The 25,992-nt window shown below is 42.0% G+C and overlaps 3 protein-coding genes and 1 pseudogene across 6 annotated transcripts in view; 2 read left to right on the plus strand and 2 right to left on the minus strand.

Moving 5' to 3' along the window:
• The first annotated feature begins 1,206 nt into the window (after nt 1-1,206).
• Nucleotides 1,207-5,775, plus strand: LOC306785751 (annotated as a pseudogene). Its single transcript has 8 exons — nt 1,207-1,224; nt 2,400-3,001; nt 3,180-3,302; nt 3,975-4,034; nt 4,734-4,889; nt 5,423-5,476; nt 5,573-5,634; nt 5,727-5,775. The product of its transcript is annotated as an uncharacterized misc_RNA (transcript).
• Nucleotides 5,776-8,898: 3,123 nt separating this feature from the next.
• pla2g12b (phospholipase A2, group XIIB) lies at nt 8,899-10,611 on the plus strand (the record flags this gene model as incomplete). Its single annotated transcript, XM_079280206.1, has 4 exons — nt 8,899-9,433; nt 9,956-10,032; nt 10,192-10,357; nt 10,493-10,611. 4 exons carry the CDS (start codon nt 8,899-8,901, stop codon nt 10,609-10,611), a joined length of 897 nt encoding a protein of 298 aa, XP_079136332.1.
• Nucleotides 10,612-11,523: 912 nt separating this feature from the next.
• oit3 (oncoprotein induced transcript 3) lies at nt 11,524-18,086 on the minus strand (the record flags this gene model as incomplete). The annotated part of the gene is made up of 9 exons (XM_079280499.1): nt 11,524-11,847; nt 12,018-12,117; nt 12,349-12,761; nt 12,927-13,087; nt 13,760-13,882; nt 13,984-14,106; nt 14,763-14,873; nt 14,972-15,346; nt 18,029-18,086. The coding sequence occupies 9 exons, from the start codon at nt 18,084-18,086 to the stop codon at nt 11,683-11,685; spliced, it is 1,629 nt and encodes a 542-aa protein (XP_079136625.1). The 3' UTR covers nt 11,524-11,682.
• A 2,165-nt stretch (nt 18,087-20,251) lies between these two features.
• The window catches only part of mcu (mitochondrial calcium uniporter), a gene marked incomplete at its 5' end in the record, with an annotated part of 57,807 nt that continues 52,066 nt past the window's right edge, over nt 20,252-25,992 (minus strand). For 2 of the 3 annotated variants that reach the window (XM_079280230.1, XM_079280229.1), the window contains 4 exons: nt 20,252-24,099; nt 24,301-24,417; nt 25,143-25,346; nt 25,812-25,972. In XM_079280230.1, coding sequence (XP_079136356.1) covers nt 24,013-24,099; nt 24,301-24,417; nt 25,143-25,346; nt 25,812-25,972 — 569 coding nt within the window. In that variant the 3' untranslated portion in view covers nt 20,252-24,012. The remainder of the gene's footprint in view (nt 24,100-24,300; nt 24,418-25,142; nt 25,347-25,811; nt 25,973-25,992) is intronic. The other variant, XR_013772443.1, reaches the window with a different exon arrangement.

Consider the following 25,992-nt stretch of genomic DNA (forward strand, 5'->3'; position numbering starts at 1 on the left):
CCAGACATGTTACTGTTACCCAGAATAATTGCGGAATGTCTCAACTGTAAACGTAAGAGCAGTAGCCCAAATGACTTTTATTAAATACCTAGAAAATACATGTCAGTGACTGATCATTCTTCATTTCCTGTTTGAATTACCTACCGGTTTGCATTTATTTTACTGTTAATGCAGAATATTTTATTGACGGAGCTGCAGAGATGGTGTTGGGTGACAATGCATCTCTCCTGATTGGTCAGCAATGTATTGCACTTAATCAGGTCCATTTATTTAATTATCCGAGAGATAAGTTGGGGTTAAATATTTGTACATTTTTGTTAAAAGTTAAAGTATAAATAAGAATTGGGATCTTCAAAATAACTGGCAATGGTGAGAATACCCTCCCTTAATTTCTTGTTGGCCTATCTGAGATACTAAGTAGCGTCTGTGCTGAACGTTGTGCATGCAGTTGATGAAAATCAGCACCACCCCATTTTAAAACAGAATTTGTTAAAAAACATGATATCGGCCTCATTTTTAGCCTGCTCATATATGGTCATACATTTCACCCTTAACCTCTCAAATCAGAGTTTCTGGTCGGTCCACCAGCTGTAGAGCAGCAACAGCTGTATGTCCATTTGTCCCATTCATGTGAACTTTGGCACAAACGCCCACTTGGACTGAAGGATGAAGGGATTAGAATTTTGTTGTCAAAGTTCTTAGGTCACTGTGACCTCAGAAAACATGTTTTGGGCTAAAACTCAAGAATTTATGACAATTTCACACATGGACGTAAACTGCAACATGTTTGGTGGAGGCATGCAACCACGAGGCAGTAATTTGAGGTTTTGTTTTTTACTCATTACTGCAGGTAATACAGCAACATTGTCGACGTGTTTTATGATCAACAGAAAAACAGAACTCCCTGCCACACTGTAGCCAACTGTATGTCTGAGTTTCATATTTTTATTTGATGGCATGCTTCGATCTGGATCATGGAAAGTGTGTTCATGAAACATACCTTAAAAGTGGTGCAGTGGTGCAGCAGTGGTGGATATTATTGTCTTATATATATATATATATATATATATATATATATATATATATATATATATATATATATATACCGGTATATCATCAATGAAAAGCAGCACAGTGTCAGCAACAATTATTGTAAGTTGATCTCCCTCAGTTGTTATCGAACAACGAGGGTTTCATTTTCTCAAGATGGCTGCCCACCACTGTGTAACACAGCTCCAAACAGACACTGAGGTTGGAAAGCATCTGTTGGCTTTCTCCAAATCTAAACTTGTCTGAGAGAAGTAAAAAGCCTGACACTCCTCTTCAAGGTATTTTATAGGGTAGCAAAATAAAGTGGAATGGGGTTACAAGAGTTTGGGTTTGAGATACAGGGAAGTAAATATTCCAACCCGCCCTTGCTTTGGTCAGCTGTCTGAACTCCATACCTGCTATCGCACACACACATGATCTTTGCTCTGATGGATGAATGTATTTTTCTTTTTAATGTTTGTTCCTTTGTTTCCTGTTCATTGAGAGTTTGCAACAAAAAAAACAGAGAAAGGAAAACAAGGAAACGAGATGAATAACATATCAGTTTGTTAAACTCTCCGACTTGAAAACTCTGGATTTCGAAATTGACTTCTCTGATTGGTTGAATTCTTTCAAATAACTAAAAGACAAAATGTTATTTTCACAATCATTTCAGAGGCCACAACTGTTATATATGACTTAGCAAGCTAATTCTTGTATTTTTAATTCTTATCAACCTAATGCTTGCTTTCTGCACACATGAACTTAAACCTACAGCGCACAATGTATCAGATGTAAAGGTTTGATTATGGTCTGCACCGTAAACTACACTTCAACTTCATTTTTTGCCTCGCGGTGTTCCAAAGCACCTAAACGTTGACAAGTACGATTATTATCAAGACATTGAATGCAACGCAGACATTACGCGCTTCGGTGTCCTTGGCGACTGAGCAAAGAACAGACTGTTGTGTTGGTGAAGCACGTTTGTTGTGACTCTGCACAGAACTATCAGCTGTCAGGTGAGGTTACTGTTTTAGGGTTTCTGAATGTCTGCAAAAATGTTGGTTGTGATAGGTGACTCAGGATTGTGGAAAACCAATTTGATTTAGAATTTACAAAAGTATTAACGCTGGTTAGATAGTTTAATTAGACACACAACATTGCTGAGTTCATTGTTAGTCACCCATTTCAAGCAATTTAGGCCTAATTGTGAATTGCCTTGGATAAAAGCGCAAACTAAGTCAATGCATTTGTGTTAAATATATTTGGCGGAATCATTGTACTTCTGCTGCTTAATATTGGGACGGTTACTGTCACCTTGTGTGTGCCTTTCAACAACCTTTGCAATACTGTGTTTTGTCCCTTCATAGCCAAAGCCTGTGTGCTTTAGGAGCGACATCCACAGACTGCTGCTGGCTGCTGAAGCTGGTCAGAAGGCTGATACCCTGACCTACTCCTCGGGTCATCTTGGGCCCCGCAGCATGAACCAGAGTCAGCCTCACAGGGAGACAAAGCAGTCTTTCTGGAGGATGTCTCGGGGCCTAGAAGAAACCCCAAACCCTCTGACACTCCAGCCGACACGGACAAAGGCGCTGACCTATGTAAAGAAGAAAGAGATGAAAAAGTTCCCCTTTGAGTTCTCCACTGACACTGCTTTAGTAGAGTCTGACGTCTCGGGGTCAAGACAAGGCCAGGCTTCTGATTGCTCATCACATGCAGACAAAACGGAAGATGCATGTCTGCCTAAGATGGCTTCCTGTTCCTCAAACTCTCTGCCTCTGCAGCCGAGAGCCTTGTCCCGGAAAAAGTCTAACTCTTCATCTGATCTGGTGGGGAAGCGTTCTGACCACACGGGCCGAGTAATAAAGGCCAGTTAAAGATAAAACAACTTGTTGGCAGGCAAGTCACAGAAAAGCAGGACCTCTGGGCTGGAATAAATGTTGCTGAAATGCATGAGAGGAAACTACAAAAGGTGAGACTGGTCACACAGACCAAGACATCCCGCAACTAATTTTGTAATTGCACCGTTGCGCAATTTCCAGGCCAATTTTACATGAGATGGCAGTTTGAAATGTCCTCTCAAACTCTTGCACAAGGTGCACTGACGTCTTCACTTGGTAACGTTTTGTGTGTGTTCCTGTCATTCCCAGGAGCTGAGGAGGTTGTCAGTGCAAAGCTGGCCCGACAGAGACCGCCTTGCGGTGTTCAGTGACGTCTTTGATGATGTATGTGAGGGCTCGCCAGTATTTGGACGCATCCTGAGGGAAATTAAGGTTTTTCCATTTCCTCTGTACCCACTAGCACATTTTTAGCGTATGCCGTCAGATGCATTTCAGTTCTATTAGAGCCAGGGGAGATTGAGTCCCTGGTGTAGCAAGCGGAAGTGGAGCAACCACTGGTCATGGTGCGTCTGGAAGCAGGTCATCAGTGGGCAACGGTTGTATTACTGCTCATTCATTTAAAAATGATAAATTCAGGGTCATGCAAGTGTCTTTTTTTGCACACAATGGCTTTGCTCACACTGTCAGTAGAACTGCTTTGCATGCTTATAATTTAGCATTGCGCTAGTGTGTGCATTTTGCTCATGAACTCAATTTAAATTAAACTGGTCATTGCTTGACAGTCATTTGTTGTAATGAGTAGGAGTGAGGTTGCCTTGCAGCTAAAACCTATATTAACAGAGAATTTAACAGGAGCTAAAATGTTACAGTAACTCGGAAAATGTGTAATATTGTATTAACACACATGATCTGTACCTGGCAGTTTTTATTATGATAGATGTCTACATTTTCCACCATCAGCTGTAATGCAATGAAGCGCGTTGTGACAAACCCATGAGCGGTAAATTGAAGTATATTATTGTTTCCAAAATGTCAGTAAAGTTTTGATTTCTTCTACAACGACACATCATTTAAAAATAAATAATGTTTTCTCTTTTCTTCCAGACAGATTATGATTTGTATGTCAACCACTTGATGGCTTCCCATTCATTGCGACACGACATGGTAAAGCACACTGCTCATAATCGATTCAAATAAATACAGAAGACATATGAGAAGAAGAAGGCCTGAGAAATGTATGTGACTTTCTGGCCTAATTTCCTGTCAGAAACCTTGACTCCCTTCTGTGTGTGTCAGCTGATTGACAACAAGCATATCGTACAGTAATGGCTTTATGTCGGCAGTAATGTGTTATAAATTGCCTTTCATACTGTGTTAGAATGTTTCCCTCCTCTAAAAGGCAAGGCAAGTTTATTTGTATAGCACATTTCAACAACAAGGTAATTCAAAGTGCTTCACATAAAACCATTAAAAGCATCAAAACACAAGGTTTTAAACAAAAGAGGAAACATTCGTGCAAAGTTGAAGTATTTTCAATGGAACAAAACCGCACCTACAGTTCAGCAACAGTTCATGTCAAAGGTCACTCTTCACAGGGCCTGTCATCATTTTCATGGTAATATGTCCATTAGAAACTGATCTCAGGTCTGCTGGCAATGTGATATTTTTTGAGTGGAGCAAGTATAAGCTCATGTATTTTTTGAAACAGCAGAATATGTTCATGAGGTCATGACAGATTTTGCAATGTCTTGGAGCCTTGAATCTTTTTGCAAAAAGCCACAGAACAAGAATTTCTTCTCAAGCATGTTTTGAGTTATTTTGGAACGCAAGTGTTCATATGTTTTTGTTGTTGCTCTGTTACAGTCGCTGGAGACTTCACTCAAAGATCTTGGCAATGACAAAGTAAGGCAAATGGAGTTGGAGGATGCTGAAAAAGAGGTTTTAAGGCTGGAGCAGGAGGCCAAGAGGGCTCTAGAGGAGAATAAGCGGTACTGCATGGACCTGTCTACCAACATCAAAGTAGATAATGACTCTCTCATTATTTTAAGCATGTTTGTTCCTGTTTGATCTCAGAGTCTGAAATGAATCACGGAATGTTCCAGCTATCATGGGCCCAGAGGACAGTGACATGACGAGTAAGTCTCAAGACTACGCTGGTAGATAATCATTGGTGAACCACTTCTAAGCATGTGCTGTATATTGCCCTGCAGGCCACAGCACATGCTAACTTTTAAATGGCGTGTGTCTCTGATTTGGACAGACTGAACAAATAATTACTTTGTCAGCAGGCATAAAGAAAGTGTTTTAGTTGAAGTGAGTCAGCTGTGACTTTATAGTGCCTGCAGGGGTGTGCATGTACAGATACAGATACATTCACACTCACCTCTTCTGTGCAGCAGCACAACTTGACTGTTGCATCCCATTGAGCATCAATTTTGCCTTTGCGCTCTTTCAGAGATAAACTTAAAGCAGGACTTGTACAGTAATTGGTGTGCACTAAAAATGCATATGGCTGCATGTTTTATTTAGCTTCTTATTCTGTTTGCTTCCAGACAGAGATAATGAGACGGATCGCCTCAAATGACCGTCTGAAGACCACCAACAAGGCAAGGGAGTTTCACCTTTGACAATCTTTGTTTTAAGTAAAAAAAGGATTTTAAATGCATGTCCTGCGATGTAACACTTTGTATTTCCCCCGAAAGGATTTGGAAAGCAACGCCAACATGGTGCTGAACAGAGAGAGAGCAAGCAAGGCCGTGAGACGGTACATGTTATATTGCACATACTGGGACACTTGACTCAGAGACGTGTGACTCTTGTTTTATCTGCTGTTGTTTTCTTGTGTTTTACCACTAGGACGTTGTGGGACGAAATATATTGTGATCTGCAAACAGAGAGTGGATAGCGTCACCAGCAAGTGAACCAGAAGACCATTTATTGAGATTGACGTTCCAAAGTGCAATAAAATGAAGGATTACGTATTCCACAGAGTCACATCTGTCACCAGCAAGCAACTTTGATTACAATATCTTGTCACAGCCCTTCGGTTTAGTAAAAATTGTTTTTGTCCAGAAATAACAGCCCAGATCATAGCACACAACTACCACCAGTATCAAGCAAGAAATAACACAATGTACTACTATGAAACTATGAAAACAGTAAAATGTACATAGGATTCAAAAGTACTCATTTTGCAGAATGGCCCTTTTAAAAGTTGTAATCTGTAATATATTTTTACTGTTATTGTGCAACATTTTAGGAATATTTTGATGTTGTTGGTGAAGCTAATATTAGCTACTTTATGTACTGTTAGTTTAATCTATAATAATACATCATATTTTAAAAGATTGTAAGTAATTGACATCGTAATTGACATATTAACTAGTATTGTGCTAATATTATTCTACTAGTATTATTCTAATATATCAAATTACTCTCGTGGAGTAAAAAGTACAATATTTGCCTCTGAAATGTGGTAAAGTTGAAGTATATATAAAGTATACACATTTCAATACAGCTTTGAGTAATTGAATGAAAGAGGAAAGTCATGTTTCATAGTTTCCAGCAATCCATCCTCTAAAGTGACACTTCTCATGGGTTCTTTTTGTGGCCCAGGGCAGTGCAATTAGTATTTTGTTAATATGAACAACTTCCACCTTAATGTAGAAATCATATAATATTTGTACAGCCTGGAGCAACTTGAATGTTAATGAGTTGAAAGGAGAACTGTTTCAAAGCAGAAACAAAACCTGGATATTGTCACATCCATCTTTTTCTGATGTATCCTGTATGGAGCTGCTTATGAACGTAGGTATGAACACGGTACCACAGACGATTAGACGGATATTAAGTCATTCCCTCATTGCTGGCAACAGGAGACGATGGTAAGTATTCATTTGTACAGGCTGAACGAGGCATTGGAAGGAAAAACCATGAGATCATTCACAACTGGTATCCTTAAAACAGACATCTGATGTGGGACAGGTTCACTAAAAAGTTCAAAATGATCCGGAGCATTGGGAGCACATTACTCTTCAAACACCAGAGGGCAGCAGAGACATGCTAAATGAATACAATTATTTGTGATGTTGAACACGATCTTTTCCTAAACTTAACGAAGTAGATTTGTTTATTTTTGTTTTTGTACAAAAAAAACAAATATATTGTTAGCAGTTTTAAGGTAAAACTGGAGTTTCTTTTGCCAAAGTTTTGGCAAACAAATATGAAAAACAACCCTTGTTGGTTGAAAGCGGCAGAAATATCACGATATTACTGTCAAAATAACTATAATTATTATCAATTAAATAACCCAACAGCAGCTGATGGCTTCCTGTGAAACGTCAGACAGGTACTTCATGAGAGCTACTGGATCTCTTATTTTTGGTTGATTGATTGTATATATTCTGCATTAGTGCGTCAGTATGATGAAGAACTACAGCATTGTTCAAGTTTGAGGAAAGGATTGTAAATTGAGATCAAACGTGTTGTCTCTTTCATTCAGCTCAATGAAGCTCTTCTAACCTCAAGGGCCTAGTCGTGGGGCATTGCCCGGCTCTGGAGGAGTGTCTGGACATGGAGGAAGAGCAGTCCTGGCTCTGGTCACTCTTCCTAAGCGTTTTCTTCCTTTCTCGCCATTTCTTTCTACAGGGTGGATATGTTATGGTTCACGACATCATTCAAGCATTCTTAAACATTGGAAAAAAGGTTAATTAAAGAGTGATACTTACTCTGCTTCCTCTGGTAGGCGCTACAGAGCTCTGTACGCCAAAACCACCAGACACAGGAACAGCTTCTTTCCACTGGCCATCACTCTCATGAACAATAAATAAGTTATACTACACGATTACCACCACTTACAATTCATGCCATTGTCTATAGGTTTATGTTCACCTGTATATATATATATACACACACACACTTTTTCTCTTTGATATATATTTATACTTATATTGTATATAGCTAAATGTTTATACCTACAGCAGTTCTTTTTTTGCTGCCCTTTTTTGTTCTTTATACATATATTTTCTTGTTTGTTGTAAATTTGTGTCTGTACATTGAGTGCGGAGTGGAAACCGGAGACAAATTCCATGTATGCGTAAGCACACATGGCCAATAAAGCTGATTCTGATTCAGATTCTTGTAGAGTGTTGTTCTCGCCACAAATGTATGCTACTTCCAGAGTCACATGACTTGTCAGGGGGAGTGAGCAGGGGGATGTGCTTCATTTTAGCGCATTAATAACAAAAAATAACATTTGGTGAGGAATATTATAAACAACGCTGTACAACAATAATGAAAATATAGAATTTCTTTGATTTATATTACTTATATCTTTATGTTGATTTGACCAAACATGATTGGGGACATGGCGGTTTAGCCTACTAGTGCTAAAATTGGAATAATTATGTTCAATTGAATTAATCCTGCGTACATATCATTGTGTTCTATGGTAGAGGGGGTTTAACCTTGTCTTTGTCTCCAAACACCTTCACCTAGAATCAGTGTTTGTTGCTGTTTCGAGGTGTCTTTTGAATTGCTTTCAATAACCATGGCAATCAGAAGCAATCACCTTCCAATAACTTCCTGGCTAAAATAAATGGCAAAAGTGATCGTAACCTACAGGGCAGATATCAGGGCACTATTGATGCAAACTTGAACGAAATCTAGGTGAAAAAGTACGTAATATTAGGGCAGAAGGCTCATGTTCCATGTGACGTCTGAGTAATGAAACAACAATTAAAGCTTTGTGGATAAAACAGTGATGAAATGACTCATTTAATGTGTTCAAGAATCACAGAGAATAAGAGAATTAGAGCAATTATAGCAGCTTTCATTGGATTGATATGAGGTGACCTTTGCCCCGAACATGAGAACATGCTTTGCTGTCTGCTAAAACCTAATCATAGGTCAAAGTCTGCTCACTGGCTTGCACGGGGCCAGTAGGAGCAGTGTGTTGTTGTCACTGTCTAAGCTCTTCTCACCCTGTTAACAACACCTTGCCTTGTGGGCTCCTGCTTGGATTGTCATCATGCTGCTTCGGATTGTAGTTCTGCTCTTCGTCTGTGTGTCCACGGGCATGTGTGCCACTTTAGGCCACTACCAGACTAAGCCAGAGGAGGACGAGGCACCTCTTGTGGACTCAGCTGCTGTTACTGATGGTGTTGTAGCAGCTGAAGAAGCTGCAGCTCCAGCAGATACCCAACTAAGCGATTCACCGGCAGATGACAAACCAAAAGTGGATGTCCCAGTAGCAGATGGTGCAACAGCCGAAGAGCCAGAGCCAGACAGTGAAAGGCCCGCTGGAGATCCCCCTGCCATGGAAGCTCTTACAGGTGAAGCTGTCACCCAGGAGCAACCTTCTTCTACTGAGGCGGAGGAGGACAATGACATCAGACCAGTCCAGACAGACCAGTTCCTGAATGAACCCTTGGCACAGGAAGAAGATAGCAGCTGGAGCTTCAACTCAATCAGAAATAGTTTCCAGAGTATGCACGGATACTTTGCGTCCTTGGTGGAGCTGGCAGGGGGACAGGATGGTGTGTGTCAGTACCGCTGCAGATATGGTAAGAACGAATCTCTTGGATGAATATCCTGTTATTTTACTGAGAAGTCTTTTAGTGTCCTGGAGGTGGGACTCAGAAATAGCAAGATAGTTTGAGTAGTTGTCAATCACAAGACCCCAAAAGATAATCAGTGCATCTGGTTCAAAGTATGTTTTTGTTGATTATTATGTTGTCCACATCCCATATTCCTTCTGTTATTATGGATCCGTTTTCTTTTTACGTGTCAAATCAATCCCTCTGCTGTCAGTTTATCAGCTTCTTATTTACATCATGGTAGGTTGCTGATAACGAAACCTGAATACATTCTGGTTATCAGTCTGAGAGGCAGATGTACATGCAGTTACACAACCAACACAGATGTACTCAAACTGAAGTTACATGTTGTCTGTGAAACGACACACACCCAAGAACACAGATATGATGTCGATCCTTGACTATGAGTACATGATGACGTTAGTTTGTTGATGGGCCTTCACTTCAGTTTTAAAATCAAATGGAACTGCTGCTCCTCTGTTTTCTTAGGAGAACTTGCTCAACCTCGTCCCGGCTACCAGCTCCCAGAACCCAACGGCTGCAGCTCCTCTCTGGTGGGATTCCAGGTGAATGCACTTGTAGGTGGCTTGTCCATAACACCAACAGTCCAGAACCACATCATTAAGCCCATATAATGGAGCTGAACATAACCATAATGTCTGGAAATGCTATAGGTTCTGTATTAGTAAACTGCACTGACGCAATACAGTTCTTTCCTTTAACAGCTTGACCTGGGGATCCCTGCTATGACAACGTGCTGTAACCAGCTCGACGTGTGCTACGACACTTGTGGCACAAGCAAGAACGACTGTGACTCAGACTTCCGCTTGTGTCTGCGTGGCATCTGCTCCGACCTTAAGAAGAGTCTGGGCTTTGTGTCGAAGGTGCAAGGTGAGATATTTGCATATATCTATCGATATATAGGGTGGAACCAGGAGCAGATCTCACATACATTGTGAGTTATCAAAAAATAACAATAAACTCTGCCTCATTCCTCTCTCTTATTTCTCCGTCTTTTCTTCTCAGCCTGTGAGTCGATGGCAGACGCTCTCCACAGCACAGTGGGGACTCTTGGTTGCAGGCCTTACATGAACAGCCAGAGGGCAGCGTGTGTCTGCGAGGGAGAGGAGAGGGATGAACTGTGACACAGAACACTCTGGACAAGTTCCCTGGATGTTTTCGCACACAAATAACTGAGTCTCAGGCATTTCTACAGATTATGGTGTATATTTATAGGCTTTCGTCAAAGAGGATGTACTTAACGAGAGCCCACTCAAGATTCCCAGCCTGGGAGTTAAAAAATAAAAAATAAAAATAAAAGATATAAACGGAGAATGCAAATGAACAGTTTCTCAGGTTTTATTCAGAGGCAGTACTGATATATATTAAGTATCTGAATATGACTTTCAAAATGTTAATTAACTGCTAATGCATGTTGTACTCTTCATACTCCATTTCATTTTAGGCCATTTTTAGGCCTCTATAACTCCATCACCATAAATTACTTTGATGACTCCAAATGCAGTGCCTGATGGAAAGGATATTGTAGTTAGATTCATTTCCTCAAGATAGAATGACATCATTTAATTACCAAGGTACACATGGTTTGTTGTGTGCAGCTATTTATCAAGATAGTATGCTCAGAGTCAGTGTCATGTAAATGTGATTACAGCTACAACGTCAATGTTTGAAGTCAGTTATTTGCCAGTAATTTGATTTGATTTGTTTTATGAATGAATTAATGACATGATTAATTGCCAATGGTGAACCATTGTCATCATTTCCAGGCACGCCCCACCACTATCTCTTTTCCACTTCTATAAATCCACAAAGTCTTTAAGCTGTAATCAAGCCTGAGAAAAGCCTGAAAGTGTGACCTAGAAAAAAACATCCTTCCCCAATGATTTCTAATAGAAATGTCATTCGCTTTAATGTCAGCAAATTTGGCTGCCAGGCAAAGTCGCAAAGACACACACACATTGATGTAGTAAGCAGAATTCAACAGATTTACATCGCTGTGACTGACACTGGAACTTACATAGGAGTAAAGAAGAGTGTATATACTGTACATCTGCATGTATATGTGTATATAAAGGACTTTCAAATACCAAATAAACTGAAATGGTCGGTTCATCTCCTTTAATCTAAATGATACTCTGCAATTGTGATTTAGCTGCTGCTGTTGCGCTGCTCTCATGAAGCTTTGTTAGAGTAAGTTAACGTTCCGGCTCAGGCAAGATGAAGATGGGGCCTCCGCTCAGTGTGTGCTGCTCCCGAGGTTCACCGGTCCGAAGCTCTCGGCGGACACGCCCTCGACAACGCTTAGCGCAGTGGGAGTCTCCTGCCCCGCACACTAACACCTGGCAGTGGAGGAACACTTGCTGTACACGGAGGAGACAAGCTTGTTTTGAGTCGATAGAGAAGAAGACAATGCAAGGACACTGCTACTTCAGACAGTGTCGGCATACAGTCCTTACAGTATAGTGCTACACAGACATGAGCCCACACACTCTTGCCAGTTGTCTCTCCCAGCATGCTTTTTTTGACTCACTCGGTTGTCCTTGCCAATGAACTTGAAGACGGGGACCTGGTAGTGCTTCGAGAGCTGGTCCTTTGATGAGTACTGTGTCACTGTTTCATCAGAGATGCACCTGGAAAATAAGTCAAAGAGGAAAATGGAGTCACCCTGAAACACTGTTGTATTTTTAAAAGGATTCATGAAACTAGATTAGCGCCCTGCTCTGTTGATTCGGATTCTGTTGTTTTAATGTAATGATGCATAATTTTTTCCAGCAGCGCCGTCTTCTGGTTTGAGGCATTTGCAATAGGTCTGCTATGTCACGCAGTACAAGATGTGGCATTTAAACTTCCACACTATTCACCCGTCTTTGATGAGATAATACTTGAGGGCCTCATCAGCTTTGGGCCCTGGTGTGGCGAAGCAGCTCTCTACCAGTGCAGAGAGGCCCTCCACCCTCTCCTTTGGCTCCACCCCGAAGAACAGGGAGTCGTGCAGGCGGAGCTGGGGCGGGGTGCGGTAGGGCTCCGAGAACTCGGCGCTCTTGAAGAGCTCCAGGGAGAAGGGGAAGACTCCCACACTGTGGCCTGCCAGCTCAAGGGCTGAGCTGCGCTGACTTGCCTGGTATCCGTCCGACACTTGGTATTCCCTGGGGAACTCACAGGTGACCGGCAGCACTAACTTGCTGGTGCGGACTATCAAGTCGCTGCTGCTGCCTGGGCTGCTCCGAGGGAGGCCTGTCACCAGGTTGGTCCCCACAATCTTGTCATCTGTCACCTGGGGGACAACAATTCAGTTTACGGCAACCTCACACAACCCACGATTAAGGCACAGGTCTTTAATAAAGATATAAGCTAATCAAAAAATGTCTTCTAGCCCAAACCGTAGAGACTAAACCCTGAGCATATTCAGTCTAAAAAGTTTCCAGCCAACGCTTCTGACCTCCACCACTGTGCCGCAGGTCTTGAGGCTGAAGCTGAGGTTGATGTGTGTGCCATTGGAGACACCCCGACAAGACGAGTTGGACAGAGAGAGCTCCAGTCCTCCTACAAGGTCCTTAGGAACCGACACAATAATAGAGCTGGGATCACACTGGACTGGCACTGCAGGAAACGGAGACAAAGATATGACATATTATTACGGTCCCGTAAAATGGTACAAATCGTAACACAGTGCATGGATACAACGACGGAGATGAAAACATAGCACACAATCTCTTTGTTGGCTAAGTACGTGGTGAAAGCTGGATTATTAGTAAAAAACATGAATTAATAATGATAATAATCAATGGTTGCAGCCCTGAATTTGAATAATCTCAGAGTTTTTTGATTTGATTGGATGTAACATGTGATTTGACGATGTCACCTTGAACTCAATTTCAACATTGTTTTAATAACAATGTTATCAGTTAATCAAAAAAAAAAAAGATCTCCTGAAAACAAACCGTCCTTTGCTATCAAAAATGACATTGAGGAAATGGTCTGCAAGCAACATATCTTTTTGCCCCCATTGTCTCGTTTCTCAAACAAAAGGTCGTTCGATTGTTATCCACTGCTGACAGAGTTAAGGATCCTCCCCGACATATAAATAATCCCGCACTGAAAGGTTCCGTTATGGCCAGATAAAATCTTTCAACGTCTTTCAAATGAATGCAATCATGCATTTCTGTGTCGGCTTGCCTTGCAGTCTCATTGATTATCTGACTCCAATATCTGCCTCTCTCAATCACACATATACCGGTACACACACACACACACACACACACTGATACACACCCTGGCATGTGTGTTTATCCTGTCCCAGCTCCAGCCCTCTGGGACAGTGGCACTGATAGGAGTCCAGCAGCGAGGAGCAGCCATGGCTACAGCCTCCATTGTTAACATGACAGCCTGCTATCTCTGCATGAGGTCACACAGAGAAAATAAAAAGATGAAGAGGGTTACCTACCTCTGTACAACGTTGACTGGTGTGTCATATGAACATCACAGCATGGATGTACCTCTGCAGTTGCGTCCATCGTCATCCAGCACACGACCCAACCCACACTCACAGCGCCTGGAGCCTTTGGTGTTCACACACACCTCTGCACAGCCACCGTTGCCCTTTCCACATTCGTTCACATCTGAACACAGGACGCACACCTCAGCTGGGTCAGATATCAGTATCAGATGAGCCCTGGTTTAATCGACTGAGTACCAGATGGGTGGAGTTCATCACCTTGAGGCGCATCACTTAAATGTTTTTGGGAGGAAGATGATGAATGGACTTTAAAGGACTTTAAAACTGCTTTGATGACACTGAGAGGAGTGGTAAAGAAATCAGTGATAGGTGAAATACAAGGAGGGACTAAAGTGAGAGTGCAAGGGAGTGAGGAAAGAGAGTGAGCGATGATTGAGAAATGAAGAAGTCATTTCTGAGACAGCGGAGGGCAGATTTGGTTGATGGGTGAATAATGAGATCATGGGAGTTTTCAGGCTCGGTTCCCACTGCAAGCTTGTCACCCATCATTAGGTGTAGCATCCAGTGTACCGTGCACACACACACACGGGAATGCCTCATATCGTGAATATCATGTGCATGTAAATAGGAATAGCCAAGAAACAGCCTATCCCTATTTATGAATGCGTTTGTCAAAACAATGGGTGAAGATACTGTAAAGCCAGGCGGATTGATTTCTCTTGTTATTGTCTTTCAGAAACCATTTCCAGCCTATCTGTCTTCCACTTCTGTTACACAACTTATCTGTCCCCTCTCTTCCTCCCTCTCTGTCCGTCTCACCCAGGCATGTTTGTCCGTCGGGTCCCAGGACAGTTCCAGGTGCACAGCGACAGTCAGACTCGGGACATCTGGGACCTGCGCAGTCCACCTCATCACAGATATCGTAGAAATCTACATCGCACACACACAAACACATAATAACACAACAATAGACATGAAAAGGAAAGGAAAAAAAATTGACTTTTTACAAATCACACACGAACACTCACGGCCACAGTACACGTGGAAGCAGACTGCGGGTCTGGGCAGGCGATAGACAAAATATCCACCAGTACAGGCCTTCACATCGATACTGGCGTTCCACTGGCAGCAGTTGTCGTTGAAGCTGGCACACACAGGCAGCATGACGATGCCTTCGTGGGGTTGAGGGTGGCTGCCGTTGAGCCAGATGGGAGCATGCGTGCCACAGTGGTCCTCAGAGACGCAGAAGGTGGGCATGGCATCCCCGGCCATGCCCGTGAAGCGGTACCATTCTCCAGACACGTGGCTGTCACAATGGGGCACGCCGGATGACTGGTTGACGTGGTAGTCTGTGTTCCTCCAAGGTTCATTCAGGCTGATGTATGCAGAGCATGGGTCCAGGGCTGACGAACAAGATTTGGTTACACATGCTTTGGAAAAAAGTAGGAACATGATATGTGTTTAAGATAAGCAGGGTGAGCTAGAGAGGTTGGTTGGACAATGTATGGAGTCTGAAAGGTGGGAAGTAACGACTCAAGTGAGTACTAAGTACTAAAGTAAGTACATTACTTGAGTTTTTTTAATTTTTAGATACTTTGTACTTAGTATTTCTAGTCCACTAGATTTCTTATCAAAGTTTTTACTTTGCTACATAAATCTTTAAGCTCAGTTTAAGACTATACCTAAAAAGCAACGCTATGATAGGTTTACAAAGTATGACGCCTTCATATGGGTTGGATTACCAAACAGTGTATGGAGATGTTAAAAAGAGTGCTTACATGTTAGCTATATCTGGTAATATACTTATATATGTCTGTGTGTACACTGTGTTAAATATATACTACTGTTTTGACCTTTGATACTGTATCTATATTACTATTCTATAAGAATATTGTGTACTGTGGTATTGCTACTTTTGCTGATTGCTTTAAATAAGTCTTCCATCACTGCTAAAATAACCAGTTCCCCTAAATTATGAAAAGAAAACATGGTAGCTCCCTTTATTCTACATTTCTGAACTACACATCAATTTAATGGAGATTTAAGTTGGTTTAAGTTGCTAACAACACCTTTGATGCAAGTCCTCCCCCACATCTCTCCCCTCATTTCCTCAAGGGTCAACTCTTTACGAAAGGCACACAATGCTGCCAACAGCTTTCAGTAAGTAATTCCAATTAAAAACAGAAATCTCAGAAACTCAAACTCCCTGCATGGCTAGATGTGATTTTTTTCTAGTTTTGGTGAAGTGATCCTTTAAAAGAGTTCGATGTTCTGCTCAGTCCAGAGAAAACCAGTACAACCCATGTTTTTACATCTAAACTGTTCACTTGAGCAAAGTTGTTGCAATGAAGCAAACCTTTGGACCTTCGTGATAAACTTTAACACAGAGTCTATTCTAATTGAACTAAAAGCCAATAAACCACATACAAAGAACTCTTTATCCAATCCTGTCAGTGGTGACTCTTTTCATTACTGCAAGCATTGCAGAATCAGGAGACCAACTGAATGAGCAGAGTAAACAAAGTGCAGCAAAAACAATCAATAGTCTCTCCCTCTCTTCATGCCTCCTCAACAGTGTAATTAGGAGGCAGACATAAAACAACAGGAAAAGAAGAAGTGAGCGTTGGTGGGAGTGGGTAAAGTGGGCAAGGGTGAGAGTAAGTGTTATTCACTGAGAAGCAGCGGGGATGAGGAAACAGCGGGAGGCTGACAAGCCCGGCAGTAAAGCATCTTCAGGGATAGGCCAGGAAACGTGACAGCTGACGAACCGTTCATAACTCTTTACTGGAGCAGTGGCCTCCACTAAAGCCAAACTCCAGGCTTCCCATTAAGTTGGATTGCGCAACATAAAAAAAAAAAATCAGTTTACACTTTCCCGTACCTTGTGCGAAAAGTGCTTTCGACATCTAATGGAGGCCGAGGTTGACCAGAAGTTCACAGTAACTGCTCCTTTCCTCATATCCGCTTTCACAAGTAAACACCAAAACACACAAATACATATTCAAAACCATGTTGAGAAAAAATAAACTGACTGACATCTTAGTTCCTGAAAACTGTCAAGAAATATTCGAGTGAGACGGGACTAATTTTGTCACCAAAAATGACATCACACACATGATTTTCACCCGTCATCCTCTGGACAGTCCATCTTGTCACTACCTGCTGCTCCAATAAAAGCAGAAGGATAAATCCACGGCCTGGGCCCACTGACAGCATAAACGACCAGTTTTGGAGACGTACGACTGACAAACATTATTCAAGCTCGAGCAGCACAGAAGGGGCAGAGGACAAAGCTGACTCATGCGGGTGAACGCTAATGTAGACATTCAATCTTCCAGATGGGGCTTGAATAACTTACTATGGCTATTAAAGGATTGTGGCGCCAAGCCTGACGCGAGTCAGACTTCAGCCTCTTATTTGCACAGATGAAGATGAAGACTCAGAGTTGTCCAACCTAATTGTTCTTCATAATGAATATGTTGATTGTTAAAGGTTAAAGCTGGTTGAAAAACATTGTGTGTAAAGATCAAAACCAACCATGAATTGATTGAACACCTGTACACCCTCAGCGCCGTAGACACCGAGTATCGTCCGAAAGCCATTAAAACACATTAATGAGCCACACAGTTGCATTGGACAACATCTGTGTTCATTCAAAATTCACCAACCTCATGCTGACAGACACTCGCTTGAGCACCAAATGCGTGTGAATCCGCTGCTGAAAATAGTTCATGCGGAATGCGTTATTTATCTAAATTTAGAAACATTTGCTGAAAGCTTGAATGTTCAGCTGCTGTAGGAACTTATTAAGCTTAAATAGATGAAATATATTTGTGACCTTTTTAAAGACCAACATCTTCAGTGGAAAGAAATAGGCTTGGGGCTGTTGAGGGAAGTCCAAAGGTACTGGATTCACCGTTTGTTCTGATCTTTTCAAAGGGTTTTGTGAACAATGTCAACGTTTCTTTAATCTAAAGTAAAGATTAAACTGCAACTGCTGTTATTGCTGTAGAATAATTCAAATATAATCTTAATAAAGGAAATACCTGCTTTTTTGAAAGTGAAAACATAAATGTTCTACTCACCTACACCTGAAACTGCAACACCCTCCAGCAGCAGACTTGTAACCACCCAAAGAATCATGATACGTTTTCTCTGTGTTGGCTATACGACAGTCCGAGCTCAGGCCTGAGTTGTGCATGTGTCTCTTCTCGTTCAGCCCGTCTTTAATAGGCGCCTCTTATCGGCATGTGTCATTTTGTCGTGTCTGACTCTCTCACCTTGACCCCTTGCTCCTCACATCCAGTGACAGGATCATCCTCCCATTGTTTCAGACGGTGCGGTCTGCACACTCTCCTCCCTCAATCCTCGCACACATGACCTTAAACTACACCAAACATAATATATTTATTTTTCTTGCCGTCATGCTGTGAAAGCGTGTGATTGTGGCCTTTTTTTAATTCAATTCAATTCAATTTATTTTTGTATAGCCCAAAATCACAAATTACAAATTCAACACAAAACAACACATTCAATGTAATTACAGCACATTCAATGTATGACAGGAGGCAACACCTGGTCCAGGTAAACCCGGATACACAGGAACCTGTGAGGCGAGAAAGCACAGAGACTCTGGTGAAGAAGCAGGTCAATAATGTGCATTAATGGTATCGGTAGTATGAAATAGTAATGTGAGTAATAATAAAAGTGATATTAGCAGTTGGAGTCAGCAGGGCCATGGTAGGAGGAAGGACCAGGGTCCAGATGAAACCATGCTCCATGGAAACCTGTGAGGAGAGGAAGCACAAGGACTCCGGGGACGAGACAAAATCAGTACTGTGCATTAATGGTATCGGTAATAGGATTAATAATGAAGATCGTAGTAGGTGTCAGCAGGGCCATGGCTGGTTGAAGAACCAGTGTCCAGATAAAACTGCGGTCATCCTGTGAGGCGAGAAAGCACAAATACTCCGGGGAAGAAGTAAAGTTCGTAATGAGCATTAATGGGACATCAATGCATACAGACGGAGGTGAAGAAGAGGAGGAGAGAGGTGCTCAGTGTAGGAAGTCCCCCTGTAGTTTTTGCCTATACCAGTTTGTCCATTGGCCGGTCCAAGGCATTACGTTCTGCTCATTCCTTCTTGAGTTAAAGGGCGTGGAACACTGAGCAATGATCTAATCTGCAGCAGCATTAAACCAATCCGATTAATCTGTTTAGTGTCGTGCTGACGCAACTTTCACCTCAAGGCACCGCTGAGGCAGAGTGTCTGACAGAAGAGTGATCTAGCTAATAACTTGACCCGTTATTTGCCAGAGAATGTCTAACGCTTGGCCCTTTTCATTAAGAAAGCACCCAAGCTAACCTGATGTTTGCAGTTTCTTTTTCTCATAATGTAATTAAATGAAGAGAGACATTAATCCACCAGGCTATTGGAAGAAATGAGGTGGCCATTCTTCTTCTGCGATTACTCCTGGAAATAAGACACCATCAGCCAGTAAACTTTCCAATTATATTGACAGTGTTTAGGTTTGTTTTAGTGATTTCACTGCACTGAAGTGTGTCGCAGTACTGGGTTAAAAGTTGTTGGGGTTTTTTTCCAGCCATGCTAGAGGCGAGGCATATGGATGGCAAATCAATGTGATGGTCTGTACCGAAATATCTTAAACACTGGATGGATTTTGTCCACACTTTGCATAAGTTTCATGGTCCCAAGGGCTTGAAGCCTAACTTTGGTGTTCCCTGTACTTTTCCTCTTGCGCCACCAGGGGTTTGACCGTTTGGGCTTTCATTGAAAGGTGAAAAGTTCATCATGAAATTAGGTAGACATTCATACAGCCTGTAGGATGAATTTGACCACCTTGGTGATCCCCTGACTTTTCATCAGGTTCAAATCTATCTTATATTTTAGTTTATAACAAATACCTGCAAAACAAATGACCTTCCCATCAGCCCCAGCTGTACTGTGTGTTTAGTGCTGCTAGCATAGGACACTCGTACATACGGGAGAAAAAGGATTTCTCCCTGTTCAATGATTACACTTTTCAAAATGTAAATGTTTCTTTTATGCCATTTAATTTTTTAAATAAACTTTTAGATTTCCTAACCGTGCTTCATGTACCTATTGTATACAAACAGCTCCCCTCAGGTCTATCTCATAGGATGTCCTGTACAGGAAGAGCTGGAGGCCAAGGCGAGCAGGAGGAGGTGGTCAGACCTTGAAATGTTGCTTCTTGTAAATTTCTGTAGCATGTCCATTAATCTCTTCACTTCCAGTGAGAACAACAGGAGCTTCAACGGGACCACTGGCTCCAAACCTGGATACGGATTTTATTGATAATTGAATTACATTTCTCTTTTATACATATTTCATAAATGATACAGGATTTTACATTTTTCTTTTTCGCCAACATTACAGCATCATGTCAACAGAAGAAAAACGGACAAGAAAAACAAAATAAAAAAAAAATAAAAAAGGTCAGATTGGAGTACAAGATCATTTTCAATCCTATATTCTGCTTCACTCTTTAGGCATTTTAAACATCTTATTGTAAGTGCACACAAGAACAAGCTATTCAAAACATAACACACGTTCAAAAAATAGTATAATAATGTCGCTTTGGAGAAAAAAGGCTGAGAGTGGATGAAAATGCCAGGAGAGAGGGGCAAGAATTGAAGGTGTTCCCCGATAAGCGAACAGAGTGCGGCTGACACTTTTCCTTTGGACTCAGATCCAGGACGTTCGTAACTGAGGTCAAGAGAACTACTCCCTTATAAGTGCACCGAGGATGGAGGTTATTTTCCATTATTGGGGAGTAAAAATGCACGCAGACGGAGGGGTTTATGGGAGTAAGAAGGTGAAGATGGGAGTGGGGTTTGATGGGGGGGGGGGGGGGGTGAGCAGTTGGTTGGCTGGGATTTAAGTCAGATTTGGCAGGGCAGATTCTAAAGACGCAGCCCTGTCCACTGCCCTTTATAACTAGGAATCTCTACATACAACGTTCTTAAATTATCTTTGCAGTTTCTTTTTTTTTTGACAAATCATCTTTTGTTATTTTCACATAATTTCCCATGTAGACATACATTCATGCAACACCCTCTTTATAATAAAGTTTCCCTATATTTGATATATTTCATTTTTAAAAAGTAAACAAGAAAAAAAAAGGACAAAAACAAAGGCAATAAACGGTGGATGGCGTGATAAATAGGAGGAGGTGATGATGGAGAGAAGTGTTGTGTAGAAACAGCAGAGGAGGATCTCTCACCTGCCACAGTACATCTCCAAGGAAACACCATCGTCACATTGTGTGTGTGTGTGTGTGTGTGTGTGTGTTCAGGAAAAAACGCATGACTGTTATGAAGTGGGATGAGGGCGGAATTGATTTCTACCACTATTGACAGTCAGTAAATGAGGGAAACGGATTCATGAATATAGCGATCTGAACTTTGTCCCCAGTGTACTCACTTGCCAACACGTGGATTCGACAATCACACATGTCCACAGACACACAGCAAGATTTATTCTCACTTCCAAACATTCAATTTGAACCCATCTCAATACGAAGGGTGTCATTCCAAATAGGATGTTAACTTTCTCAATGATCTCATCATTGCCGTTTACCAATTTGCTACAGTATTGATACTTTTAAAATCATTAATCAATCAAAAAGGCACAATTTCCCTTGGAGACGAGACAACACACACACACACACACGCACACAAACACACTGACACACAGTAAAAGATTAGACCAAATCCTGCCTTGAGATCTGCATGGCTAACTTTTGATTTGACCTAAAATCATGCACTGTCATGGAAAATCTGCAGTTAAACACATCGATCTCTTCAGTGGGATTCCGTCAACTTTCCACACACAAGCAGGATCTTGAACTGGAGTCTGTGTTCAGCGGCGTCATGTGATTGTGCAGAGGTGATCTACAGCAGTAGCAGTTCAAAGTGAAAACAATTACTTTCAGAGCTTTTTTCTTTTTTTTTTTGGACATAAATGGGGCCGGAGAGAGGCGCTCCAGTCCTAAACCTGAACAGAGAACCAAGTAAAGCTGACAAATGTTCTTTCAGTGACCATCCCAAAAAAAAACATAAACATATGGCTTCTACAATTAACGTATCAAGGAGATAAGACGTCATAGATGTGGCAAAGAAAAGTGTCCAGTTAAGTACAAAATTGCAATAATGCTCCTATACATTCACAAATTTCTACTAAGGGCATACCACGGCATGCAGTCTACCCTGCCTTGCCATCGAGGGAGCAGGGGGGCATTACAGCAACAGTGGGAGGAGAAAACTCAAAACAAAGATGGAGTCTTCGTGAGGGAGAATCGTAAAAAGAAATTGTTGAAATGCACATTGCATGCTGTTAAGATCATGGCCAGGTCACTCAAAATCTGGAAACATGAACTTTACATCTCCAAGAACAATACTTTTCATTGGACACAGAGGAAATATATGATGTTTGGGGAAAAAAAAGGGACATTGCAGGCAATTTGCTCAAATGCTGCTCCTGTTGCATTGACTCTTCTTTAAAGCCACTCAGTTCATCCGATAGAGTAAACGATAACACGGCTGTGGGTTTGTCTCAGACCATGCTCACTGCACATTTCAAACCCTTCATTATGTTAAGCATTTTCCGCAGCAATCGTTGTATTCATGAGGTGATCATAGAGGTCAAAGATGGCATTATGCTGCATTGGTCAAAATTAATTCCAATCAAAGCCATCTTCACCCTGAATTGGCTTCAACATTGTTTCCCCCCCTTTAGTGACCATGCACAGGAGCCTCACGTCCTACCTGGACGTGGTTACTGTGAAATACATTGTGTGTTCGACAAGATATGTAATAGTTAGTTCAAGGTATGAATGCATACGTTGTAATGCTCTTTGCGTGTGCGCACATTGGACTGTTAGCGGGGGTCCTCCATGGCAGAGATCTTCAGAGGATGTTAATTGATGAAAGGATGCTTGAAAGAGAGCTCCTCCCCCCACTGAAAAAAAACTAGCCTCTGGTCATCTGTTTATTTGATTGTATACATATATATATATATTTATATTCTTCTCATAACAAATATACTATGGCTTTCAAAATAAAAAGTGCCAAAATATTTTTTTTTTTGGAATAAAAGAACACACAGTGATGTTGTTGTCGGTAGTACTCTCATACTTGCGCAGACCGGGCCGCTACAGGACGTCAACAGGAAGAGGAAGCGAGGCGTCGTCATTCCTCTATCCTGTGAGTCGAGACAGGCTCCTGACAAAGGTCACACTGGGAAGGGACATGTGTCCGTCACCTGGTGAAGGCGTGGCCCAGGGAGGGAGAGGCAGCAGGGTTCAGCCACAGGCAGACGAAAGTCCCCCTGATGGTGCGACTGCAGTCAGGACTTTCTTGTAAACTTTGGGATCGAGACTCTTTCTGGAGCCTGTCCCAACCAAAAGTAGGTGTGTGTGTTGACAGTTTTACTGCTAGAGGAAGCAGGACTACACTGTTGTGTCGACCTGCAGGCCAGAGTGGCCAGGGCCGGTGTCCCAGTATACCCTGAAAGTCCCATACACACACACACACACACACTCAACAGTGACTGTCCCTCTGCATGTCCTCTGCTCTGGAGTGTCCAGAGGTGTGATGATTCTTGTTTTCCCCCTGAAGTTCCCTGCAGGCTGTCCCTCCGGAGACTTGAGGCATATCCATAGTAGCCCAGCTTAATTCCTTCATCATCATTGTCCTTTTCATCATACTCACCATCCTTCGGCTGTGAGAGTTTTTCAGTTCCCGGTACTCTCGCCATCCTTCTTCGTCTTTTAGCGGTTTTCAATTGCAATTCCAACTGGAGTTGTCAGTCAGGAAAGTAAAAATAAAAAAGAAAAAAAAAGAAAAAAAAAGGAGAAAAAACTAACTCCCACAGTCGAGAACGGGATGGGATTATTGGGTGTGGGAGGAATGGGGGAGGGAAGAGTCTTAGGAAAGAGTTGGGGGTAAAAGGGGAGGGAAAAAGGTGTTGGATGGAAGCGGGAAAGGGGGGGTTGCAGGAGTTGAGAGAGGAGGGAGTCACTCTTCCCATCAATTTTTACTGGTTGCGAGCTGCTGAACCGGGAGCGGGAGCTGGAGCTGGAGCGGGTCCCGAAGACGCTTCAGATCCAACTCCACCTGGAGAGGGTTCACGAGGAGAGGGAGGCAGGGTAGAGTTTCAAATATGAGAAGAAAGTGTGCAGGGATCGGCATGAAAGTCGGTCTTTGTACGGCCGTTACAAATCAAAAGTATTGAACTGTAAAATGTGACAATCCCCAGTGTGATTGCAGTGCTTATTTTACATCACAAAACATCCAGTTTTCACCAAGCGACTGTACCTCAGTGATATCATCCTTCAGCTTGTTGTACTTCTCAATGTCGAAGCGTGTCCTTTTCACCCCCTTGTGGAAGAACAGTAGATACTGTCTGTCTCTAGCGTCGGGGTAAACGTACTCCTGCAGGTTATAGAGAGACACAGACATGTTTGTCAGATATCGTCCGCATTCTGCTTTCTGTTCATTGGGTCGAATCACACCAGCGAGAAATTCAACATCAAATGGACTCACGTCCTTGGAGCTAAACGCTGCTGGTAATTTATAAATGCTGAACCCTGTGACTAGACTCAACTTTTAAACAGCTAAAAATATTAGAATTGAATGCAGAGTGTAGCAAAGACAGGAGCGCTGTTGGATTTCATTACTGTAATGCTTTGTTCCCTGAGTTTAATGTTATTGAAGAGGACAATTTCCCTCAAAGAATCAATGGTGTTTCACATTTTTTGGCACAAAAAAAAGCACTTAAAACAGTGTGCTCCCACTAGAGGAAAGGTTATTAGTATGCTTAATGAGATAACTTTTACTGTCAATCAGCTGATCCTTTGGTGTACATAATGTCCAACAATGCAAAAAGACAATCAATTTAAAAATAATACAAAAAGCAAAAGCAGCAAATCCTCGTATTTGAGAAGCTTGAGCCACAGAAAGTTTGCGCTCGCTTTAATAAATAACTTAAATGATTGATTGACTATCTAAATTGTTGTTTTCAGTTTTTTGTCGATCAACTAATCATTTCAGCACAAACCCAAACGGCAGCAGAAGATGCTTATTACACTCAAACGTGACTTCAAACATTAATTTATGCATGTGTATTTGCATGCTTGTTGTGTTTCGTTGCCTCTTACCTGGCGCGTGAGAACAAAGTAGGCGTACATGCCCATGGCCGTGCCATAAGTGATAAAGTATGTGACGGGCTCCATGATATCCCAGGAGTACTCCCACCAGGTGAGCCTGGCCAAGATGCCAAACTGGGTGGCCATGTACGCCATGCCGCCCCACAGCACCCAGGTGGTACGCCGCTCGGCCTTCTTATTCAGTTCCTCCTTCACCTACCCATCCGGAAGTCGAGAAGAACGCAAGCAGCCAGTTTAAATAGAACAAAATAAGCGGATGTGTATTTAGAATGTAGCGAGGATGAAGGTCATTATCGATTTTCAGCACAAAATCTGAATATAGGCAGAGAGCTGCTACATTTTTCAGACCCTTGAATGCCCCAAACCCATAATTAAGACGGCTTAACTGATCAGACCATCTTTAATCAGTAATCCTTGATGGCTGAGAGGAAACAAGGCCTGATGATACAATTTAAAAAAAATATCTGCAGATAAGAGGATTAAAAACATCAAAATTCTGAGCAGCTACAGCTCCTCTTGGCTTCCATTTTACTGTTCAATTATCTGTCAAACACTTTATTGGCTGGTTTAAAACCTTGCAATGATTTGTGGGTCTAGCTAAGAGCAGCAACACACTACTGGTATTTTGGTGGTTGGTTATAGAGGCAAAGGAAGTTAGACCTTCTCTAAGGGGCGGAGTTCAGAGTTGAGGTCCTCCAGTCGTCCAATCAGCTCACGTTCCTTGCCGAGTTGGTGCTCCTCTATGCGCAGGGTGGTGTAGAGCTGCTGCACCAGAAACTTGACGTCATTCAGCCTTTCTGCCTCCTCGTGGGGCAGCAGCTCTGAAGCACGCACAAATGCA

Source organism: Melanostigma gelatinosum (assembly GCF_949748355.1).
Source record: "Melanostigma gelatinosum genome assembly, chromosome: 12".
Taxonomy (NCBI): domain Eukaryota; kingdom Metazoa; phylum Chordata; class Actinopteri; order Perciformes; family Zoarcidae; genus Melanostigma; species Melanostigma gelatinosum.